At 37.6% G+C, this 10,675-nt stretch overlaps 1 protein-coding gene across 1 annotated transcript in view; it reads right to left on the reverse strand.

Annotated features, from left to right (window-relative positions):
• LOC117108297 (HMG box transcription factor BBX-like) overlaps positions 1 to 10,675 on the reverse strand; it is a gene marked incomplete in the record, with an annotated part of 19,151 nt that overhangs the window by 7,032 nt on the left and 1,444 nt on the right. The window contains 7 exon segments of the mRNA XM_033250274.1: positions 1,358 to 1,459; positions 2,529 to 2,701; positions 3,154 to 3,902; positions 6,100 to 6,254; positions 7,392 to 7,569; positions 8,784 to 9,083; positions 9,939 to 10,022. Of these exon segments, the coding sequence (XP_033106165.1) occupies positions 1,358 to 1,459; positions 2,529 to 2,701; positions 3,154 to 3,902; positions 6,100 to 6,254; positions 7,392 to 7,569; positions 8,784 to 9,083; positions 9,939 to 10,001 (1,720 nt within the window).

Raw genomic sequence — 10,675 nt, forward strand, 5'->3', positions numbered from 1 at the left:
CAGGCAAATTACAGTAATATTTTTAGAAAATTTTTTTGAAAAAATTTCGTAGGCATAGGGCCTACGCCTAGCTAGGTATACAGTAATTTCATTTTACAGTAGTTTGGAACGATATCAGGAGTGGGGGTGCTGGCAGTGGCCTACTAGGACTACAATTTATTTGAAGCTATCTTGGGCCCAATCGTCTGTCACCCGAAGGTTTCATTACGATTATCAAGAACGTACACAATTTACTACTAGAGCATAACAAAGAAAGCGACCAACGTGGTGCATTCTTAAATATTACACACATTATTTAATTGTATTAGACGACAACACGATAACACGATATCATTGATTGAACGATCTAACTACCCTCGCATCGCAGTAACTGAACTAGGCCTAGCTTATTGCAATTTCTGAGTTTTATTTCAGAGTTCAGACAATAAAAGAATCTTGAATCTTGAATCTTGAATGTTTTTGTGGAAAGCTAGATAGTCGTTATGTACCCAACAGTCGGCTGCCTTTATATTTTCACCTGTTTTCAGTTTGCATTCAAAAGGTACATTGCTGCACAGCCAACTGTCGGGGATATAGTACCTTCATATGACTACTCATACATATACAACAGAAAAAAACGTCGCATGGACTTAGTGAAAAATGGAGATCTAAATAAAAAAATGATGTATTTCAGCAAGTATTAAAACATTTTAGTTTTATTTTAGGCCTTCTTCAAAATACCTATGCCTACAGCAGTTGATTTTTTTTTTGCCGTAAAACCAAAATAGTTTCATCAGGGAGTTGTTATTCATCCATGCCGACTTTCCGGTCGGTTAGCGTGAGTCCTGACTGAACTCTGCAGAAACTTCACATCGATCTTCCCATCGCGATGTAAAACAAAATGTCGGAAAACTTTTTTTTGACGCATGTGCATTTGCATAAATGTCTACACACACACACACTACACACAATAAAAAACAAAAGAAATGTGACTAAGAGTGATTACAATAGTTCCTATTGCATTACATGCATACGAACTAAAAATGTATTCTTATGTGGTGGTGGGCGTGGTAACTTGCCAAAAATAAAATTTTATTTTCAGTTGATATCATTATGATTGGCAGGCAGCAGGTTTGCCTAAACAAGGTATAAAAAAAATGCTTGTCTAATGCGATCAGAAAATAAATGCTATCACAAAGAAATGAAAATAATGTATTTAATACAAATGCAATTCAATGTTGAAAGCAACATGTCAAATTTTTGTGTTTTCCATTTATTTAACAATCTGTAAGTCAAATTTTATCTAAGTTGAACAATATTTCAATGGTATTTTGGATTCGACTGAGGCAAGTTTAACTGTACTAAAAATAATTCTCACCTTCAGAAAGTGGGACCAAGTGGACGATGGAAGATTTCTTGGCTTTGCGTTTGCGGCTGCCTGTGATTTCCGGTTCAGCTTTCCTTGATTTTATCATGGCTACTGAAGAAATATGTTAAAACAAATAAAACAGAGTCCAACCAAGCATAGTATTGTATTGTCATGTTTAATTCATGTCTGCCATCTTCTGTGAGAATTTACAATGGGTTTTAATAACAATAATTGTTTTAGGTTCTAGAATTCAATTTGTGGTGGGGTACTGTATGCAGGTCATTAGGACCTAGTGGAGTAAGGACTAGGCCCAATAGGTTAGGGGTACGTAGGTCATTAGGACCTTCATCACTACCACAGAATGCATAGTTTGGTTAGAATAGGGATATGCGAGTCATTAGGATCTTAGTGGAGTAGCATCACTATCACTTGATGCAGAGTTTGGTTGGATCCTTTGTTTATGTTGTGAAAACAACACATGTTGCAATGAATTTGAAATAAAATGAAAAATTTCCTTTATAGACGAAATTGAGTATAACATATCGTATTGTAAAAATATCTGTAGTTTGTCAAATGTAAAACAAAAATATATATTACAATAAAAAGAAGGAAAGACATGAGATACAATTCTAATTAAAAACCTTTTGAGACCAAGGTTTTTTTTTGCAGCTTTGTTCTTTGAAAAAAAAAAATATCAAAAAATAACATTTGGGCTCGGAAAGGTGGTCTATAATTGGAGGTGATCTTTTATTAAAGAGGTCTTTAATTAGAGGGAGACCTGTATTTTGAAATCAAGAAGATATATTTATATAAATTTGGACTAGGTTAGATGGGATTCATTATTAGATAACCTACAGGCAATGGACTGGGAGACTATCTCCTGCTCATTTCTGAAGAGTATACTGCGTACTTTAACGTGCCGTGGGCAATATTGCACACGGCACTAATGCCTAAAACATCTCTTCAGAAATATAGGGCACATTTTATACTTGCATTTCACCCCTCAATCTGAAACACTAGAAGAGCTGTGTATCGATTGAACTTGGTACAAAGCCTAAAAAATGGATGTCATCGTTTAGTGCACACACATTGGCTACCACCAGTTCAGCTGACTGAGCTATTCTGCTTCCTTGTCTCTTTAATTTTATATCCATGTTCAGAGATATTGAAAAAAAATTACCATTTCCCTTTGCTTTGGCTCGATCTTTAGCTTCCTTTCTTAAAAACATGGCATTCTTGTACATTTTGGCACTTTTCTTTGAACGTTGGGCTTTGGTTTTGGGTCGGAACTGATCCATGGTCAGCTGGGGCAGAGCTGCTAGTTTCGCTTCTATGTTGATCTCTCCGTAATCACTACATAAGATTCATTTTTGGGTAAAAGAATCATAAATAAAATAAATATAATGTTTACATCTGCCAAAAAGGTTACAGTATGTATTCACTACTATCTGTCTGTCTGTCTGTTAGCAAGATTACGCAAAAACTAATGAAAGTATCATTATAAAATTTAGTGGAATGGTACATAAACATTTTTTGGAAAAGGTCAAAGGACACGGTCGGGAAATTCAATTTTTTACGCCTGAGTATAAAAACAAAAAAAAATGGAATCGCTCTACGTATTCAGACAGCACTTAAAAAAAACAATGTGCCTGAATACGACTGGCAATTCCATTATTTCATGGAAGGTATGCTGCAGTTTTCGCCCACATCATACGCAGCCTGTGTATTGTTGGTATTGTCTGCACATTGCAGAGTATACACTCAATGGATCGACTGCTCTAGTAATAAATTAATGGTGAACTCACATATTACATGAGCCAGACCCACTGACAGTTCTCCTGCGGGGTCGTTTCCTACTTGTCTTTTTCCATTTCTCAACCTCTTGCTCAAAGATCATGTCCTCCTCATCTGTGAACGTCGTATTTTCATGGCGCCAAGTCTTCTTACAGTTGAACGGTCGTTCTTGACGTTGCAATGTCTCCAGCATTCCTTCCATAACAAACTCTCGGTAAAGCCTTCCTTTGCAAGATCGTGACGACTTCCGCCGTCTTGGGATGCCGTTTCCGTCTTCTGACATTCTATCGGTGTCTGATTCCACCTTTATGTCATCACTGTCTATATCTTGTGATTCTGTTTCTTCCAGACTGTTCAGTCCATTTACTTCATCATTATCATGACCATCACGGGTATCTATTGCATCGTGTTCACTCGTTTTGCTTTCAATATTTTCAGTCTCTTTATCCCTGGTTTTTGATTTCTTCTTTTTCTTCCCTTTACTTTTAATCTTTGATCCTTTCTTTTTAATATCGTCATCTCTTGAGTTTGAATGTTTCGAAACATCCTTATTCATATTGTCCTTTTTATCTAAACTTGTATTACTTTGAATTTCAGATTTCCTTCTCTTCTTCTTTGATGATGTCTCCATGTTAGATTCATCTTTGTTTTGTTCAGATTTTATGGAAGAGTTCAGAAACTTCATTTCTGTTTTGTTCACAGATTCTTCCATTTCCTTCTTCTTCAACATGACGGACATTGGCAAACGATCGGAACACATCTACAGGAGACAGATGAGTATTAAAAGACAATCTCATAAAGTAATAAAAAATATTTAAAAAAGTAAATAATACACTTATTTAGTTTAGTGTATTTGTAGGGAAAAGTTTCGGCAAAAATTTTATCACACAGTACAGTTTTGTGATAAACTTCTGAGCAATATACTATATATGAATATCACTTAATAGCTAATGGTATGTTAAACATGTTCTCTGCCAGCGACGAGTAAACTCTTCCCATAGGGTGTTGCTGAAGGTGCTATACAGTACTCTTTAAAATCGAGGTAACATTCTAGCGTTTATTACTTCATTGTTATACACTGTAGAATCACAGACTTAATGGGTGACAGTTCAGCAAAGATACACCTTGACGATAACATACAAATAATATACATATGAGGCATGTTGTGGCGAAATGGTTAAGTTGTCGCACAGGCCAGTATTGAGTAAATGAGCTATAAAATATGGAAGCTCAAAAAATTGCCTAAAAATCAAAATTTGTTTTTCACTATAACTCAACAGTTTATTGTCTTATTATTCATGTACCAAAGTATTAGTTCTGGAAGTGGTCAACAAATTGTTTATTTAATGTTATTTTGATAGTTCATTCTATTAAACAATGTATGCACAAATAACTTTGAAAGGCAATTACTCAAAATCATGTTTATCTTGATTCTAAGAGTACTGTACTTTCACTTTCCAATAACTTAGGCTTGAAATATCCAATTTCAATGAATGACCCCTCATTTTAAAGATCACATACTCAGGTATCTGAAAATACTAATAACTTGAATTTTAATTTTTGCTACAACTTAGCCATTTTGCCACAACATGCCTCATATGTTCGTTGTGTTATGTTGCCGGCAGTCAAAGATCTTATAATTACAAGATAGCGTTTTCTACAATTCTGTAATAATGCAGTATATGGCGCCCTCTTGCAGATACTTTTCAACTTTGAAATTAGAAATGGTTAACTAAATATAGTGGATCTGCATGCAAATTATATAACAGCCATGGTAACAACTAGGACGCCCTCTCTCAAAAGTGATTACTTTTTAGGTTTCTTTTTACTGAACATCGACACTACTACTTGTTATGCATACTGTAGAATCGCAGAGAGCGCTACCTTGTGTTTATAAGATCTCTGTCGGCAGTACAAAAGATTGCACAAGGGTGCCCTCTGAAAATATACCAACTCATGCATAAAAGCGGACGAGAAAACTTGTACTTGGCAATAGAAAGTACTATCCCATTGCCAGCGACGAGCTTACTTGTCCCCTAATATTTTTCCGCCAATTAATTTTTTTTCTCATTATGATGATATGTGACTTGATAACATTTCAAGAAAGTATGGTTGTACATGAATACAATTGTTTTGGCACACAGGACAAAACCTAAAAAAAGGGTCTGGCAGTCAACGTGTAAAATCATAGCCCTGTTTGGACCACTTTCACAAAAATTTCAACGTTCATGATTCATTTACTATATTGTTACACAAGAGTATAGAAAATGACAAATCTCAACACAATTAAAGGCTAACTATAACACTTATTGCTCTAGCTTTCGTCAACACAGTGAACTTCATCGGGGCAGATAAAACGGTCTTAGCTGGTAGTCTTAACTCCTCGAATAAAGCCGGCTTTAGCAATTAGATGGCAAAGTCACTCCGCTAAGACCATTACTCTAAAACAGTCTTCATGTTAGCGTTTCACTTAACCCGCTATACTCATAGCGGGTTAAGTGAAACGCTAACAAGCACTCCCTGCTTACTTGATTCATGATACACAATGCACATGTATCAAAATGATCGTAAATAAACGAAGACCGGTTTTTAAAGACGTTGAGAAGTTTATGGAATATTCACGGTTCGATTCTTGGATTTTGACCATCTACTGTAGGCATAGGTCTAGTACCTGTAACGCCATGATGAAAATGATTTAAAAACCATTTCAAGCTTCCTCTGAGTACTGTAGGCTAACTGGTTAGACCGGGGTATAGCGATGGTCTATAATCATAGACCAATAGTGACTACACTATGATAGCCAGCTAAGCGTTAAGATCGTCTAAAGACCACTTATAGCAATCCGCCCCAGGAGTGATGGAAGTAGCTATAGTGTAGCTATGTTGCACCAAAATCTGTCACTCAATATCATTATCATCATCATCAAATAATTATTATAAAATTGCAATAACTGTTACCTCGGCTAATTGAAACAGGGAAGAGGTTGGACTAACAGGGTCTTCTTGATCCTCTGTTTCTTGATTAGCATTTGTTGATATGGATGCACTGTCTGGTTTAACCATAGTTTGTCCGGCTAGTAGCAGCATACTCAAACCGCCCATGCTCTCAGGATCTAAAAATTAAATCAGTTTGTAACGATAGCAACATCATAAAACAGAAAGTAGTGTTTGGCTCATCATACCATTTTGTGGAGTGGTAGATACTAGGAAACTTTTGATTACACGACAATGGTAAGACCTAGAATGAAATCATCTGTGCAAAAGAGAACGTAGAGTTCTAATTGTCGCCTGATTCTAGGATGCATTTTGACCCGAATATACATTGTACAAAGATTGTAGGACTGTCACGGATGAGGGAATCCGCTCTAGCGTTGTGTCGTCGCACAAATCAAAAGCTCCCTATTGGTTTAAGTTGTGAGTAATTTTGGGGTTCAAAGGTCAAATGGAAGTCAGGACAGAGGAATGCACTCTATCAAGTATTTATTTTAGCTGGTTTTGTTGTCATTGTTGCTGCCGTTCAGTTCAGGCTCCAGAAAATTGCCGACAGGGCGTGCCAATTAAGGGGCCACTAACTGTAGCACCTGGGTCAGGGTCTCCGAATAAAATCCCTAGCGAGTTTCAAGCTCTGAGATTTAGGATGGGCAAAAATTGTGTTTAAACCACAATACTAGAGATTGCAAAGCAAAATATCTTTTTTTGGATCGACAAATCAATACTTTAGTCCAATGACCATGTTGTGGCATCGGATGACAGGGATCCATGCTTTTCCAACACAAGGGAAATTCACCCCTGACCCTCCCACTGTTGCCAACACTGCTGCCATAAATATTATTACAAGCCTCCCTCCAATTAAGATCACTGTTGGGACCAGGCTTTTCCTGGTCTTTAGCAGCATCAGTTCTTTAATTAGAAAAATTTATTGTATATATATATTTTTTTACTGACCACAAAGAGTCCCAACATAAAAATCAATAGATAAATAAATACGTTTTACATTCAGAAAATTTCGCTTGTCTTTGTAACAATATGAGAAATCAATTTTTGTGGAAGAATAGCTCCAAACAAGGAACATTACGATTAAAATGATAAAAGATAAGCATTCACTTGGGACTGAAGGAAAGGTGGAGGTTAATTGGAGGTGGTATATAATTAGAGGGGTCATTTATTAGGGGTCATGTACACCTATTTTATTATTTGTATTTGTTGACAGTGTTTTTTTTTTTTCCAGGAGTTAAAAATTTCTGACTAACCTGCCAGCTTGCCAACAGTAATGCCTTCCTTGGCTATCATGCTCAGGTTTAGCTTTGACACGTCCTGCATTGGAAACGCTTTCCTTGAAGCACCGGAACACGCCCCGGGACTTGACTTGTGACGACTAGTACCACACCACTTGTAATCAGGATGGGCTTTCATGAAAGCTGCTTTACACTGGAAACAAACATTATATTGTTGATGAATTTTATTAAAACTTTAAGTATCTTAAAAAAACACAAAGGGAGCAGTGGTGAAATTAAAGGATTAAACCAGTGGCGTATCAAGAGGGTATGCACACTCACCCCCTTCCCCTAAAAAGCTTCAACCCCTGGTCGTCTCAAGCCCACCCCCAATGAAAAATTTTTTGAAGCAAACAAATCATGCTCAAGTAGAACAATCACCACATATCAACTTATTTTGCATGCTAGCATCCCCTCACCTAATCATCGAGTACCCACCTGGCCGTCCCGAGGCAAAAACTACGTAACTGACGTTTTGGTCGATTTGGAGATAATATCATTTGGGAGTATATTAAACATGTCTGAATTACCTGTGAAAATTTCAGGTCTCAATAATGAGTCGTTTCGGAGATAGCACCACCTATCTTTAAGCACAAAACTTAATATCTAGTGGCTTTCCGTGGCAAAACAACTCAACTACAAGATACGTTGTTTTGCCTCGGAATGGAGTTTCACAAGGCAAAATCAAATGGTTATTGTGTTTTTATATCAATATTCTTAATAACGACGTACGAACAAGCTAGGAAATGTAAATGATTGTCCCAAACGTGCTAAATTCTAAAAATATATCTTACTTGCAAAAATACCGAGCCTGACATGTTTCCGAGACAAAAAAATGCATCTGTAATTCTCGCTAATAACTTTGCAATAAACAAACGGTTGTAATTAAAATTTTACATATAATCACAATGTCTACAAATAAAAATTCCTTCAAATTTTCAATCAGGTACGACAATTTATTGTAAAGTTCCGAACATGCAAACTTTAACTGGTTGTTTTATCACGGAACGGCCGTGCCTCATTTACGCACTCTCCCACCATCATTCAGCACCTCATTTCAAGACTCCTAAATATGCCACTGCCGGGCACACACTGGCTGAGTCGGCTGATTCTATAGAGAACGTAGTGTGACAAGGCGTGCACAGCAGATCGTTACCAATGACAATCAGCTTAGACTGTCAAAAATATCAGCAGATGGCGTCGTGTCATCCAAGTACTAACGCAAAGTGGAGGTGGACTTGTCGGCTGACTTTCAGCTAATGCAATGTGTACCAGGCTTAAAGTTCCATCATGCACATGTGGAAACTTTTAGTTTGCCTAACTGAGCTATGCTGCCCTCTATGCTGCCCTCTCTAATGCCCTGCTTACCTCTCTAGCTAACTGTAGGTATCTATTCTTTTCATCAGGATCTAACACAGCCCACATGTCGGCCAGCATCTTGGTGCATGACCGGTTGTCCAGCCATGGATGTTTCTGCTTGACAATGCCGCGATGCCTTTTGCAGAATAACAGAAACGCATTCATCGGACGTCGGAGTTGTTGGTCGTCTGTCAGATCTGCCTCATTTTGAACCTGCAGATTTACAAGATCAATATCGTTTTCATCGATGGGTGTCGTTGGTATTGACATTGACATGGAGTCCTCTTCTGATATATCCACTTCAGTTTTCTGAGGTTAAAAAATTACCAGGAAATCAAATTACAAAATCAAAGTAAAGAACATAAAAAAGTTTACATTTATTATTTTAAATGGTAGAATATTCCAAATAATATAGTATGCAAAGACCAAGTGGGTGTTTTGCCCCCTAAAATTATGATGCAAGAACATACAGTGGTGGTACCAAAGATTCCCTGATGACGATTCAAAGATCCACAAGAAGTAGTCCACGCCCACACACTTCAGCTCCACTATAATGGTTGGGCCTAATTTCACGAACATTTACTGTAGATGCCCGGAAATGGCACTTTCAGACTGTTAAAAAGCATTTTGAAAATAGTGTTCTCATATAAATGATAGCTTCATCCCTAATGGGGTCCTGTTCTCCAGGCCTCTGTTGGCACCGCCACTAAAGTAATGGGATATTACACATACAAGATCAATCAAATTAGTCTTCCAGGCCAGAACATAAGTCTGCTTTTACACCCCAACCAAGGGACATTGGCAGCTGAGCGTTTGGCTGATTGTATGGCTCCTGCCTCTTGCACGTCAGGGCCCGAGTTTGAGACCCGGCTCTACAGCCGAGTATTGAGTTTGGGTCTTTTTGTAAATGCTCAGCTCCCCAAATAAGCCTTTCAGGAGAGTTAGGTCAGTTAAAGACCACGTGTAGGCCTATCCGTTGTACTGTATGTTGTAGTTTAAGTCGGGTGGCGCTGAAAGATTTATTTATGTTATTAATTTCCCACGGACGGCCATGTTAAAATGCTCCTTCATCTCATAAGCTGTGCCAACATCTACTCTCTTCCCATTAATGCTTACTTAAATGGTGTGACTGTGTTGTAACTGTTTTCCAGATGCACACTATACCTGAAAAGAAGCTGGATCGCTAAACCTCCGCATAAGTTTATGATGAGGAGTAAATTTCGGCATGATTGCAACGATGCAAACAGTCTACAAAGAGAAAAATTTTTATTTAGTTAAGAATTATAAAAATATTAAAGTGCCTTTTGATATGATGAGTCTTTGTAACAAATTCCCAGCTTGCTTTTGTAGAATTAATTTATTTTTAATTATAAAAACATAGACACAGATGACATCTGTTGACCATCAAGAGCTGAGTGGGCACAAAAAACTGGTTGGGGGGGGGGGCTAAACTGGTGGTAGCTAACTAAGTGTGTGCGCTGAACTGTGCAGATCCTTTGGCCCTCGGTTCTATTCCATCCGTTGCTCTCACTGTGTTTCAGCTTGAGGGCTGGAATACAAATTACGGTAGCGCACCGTCTTTCGGACGAGACAGTTAAGATGTTGGTCCTGTGTGCGATATGGCCCATGTGCATGTTAAAGAACACAGCACACTCTTTCGAAAGAGAGGACTGTCTCCCAGTGCACTGTTCAATTCACCACAAAAGGACTCCTCTGGAAAGAAGACTTTGGATTTTTGGGTTATCCATTGATTCCCACCAAAACACTCCTATTCCTATCCTACTGAATCTTTAAATTAACATTGAAGACTGCATGCAAAATCAGATTTTTTAATTGTTACTTTTCCAATTAAAATCTTTTTATCCATTTTGAAACTTTCAGAAAAAGATGTTGTATTACAT

Source organism: Anneissia japonica, unplaced genomic scaffold, assembly GCF_011630105.1.
Source record: "Anneissia japonica isolate Jap-2015-1 unplaced genomic scaffold, ASM1163010v1 scaffold426_len1935630_cov189, whole genome shotgun sequence".
Taxonomy (NCBI): domain Eukaryota; kingdom Metazoa; phylum Echinodermata; class Crinoidea; order Comatulida; family Comatulidae; genus Anneissia; species Anneissia japonica.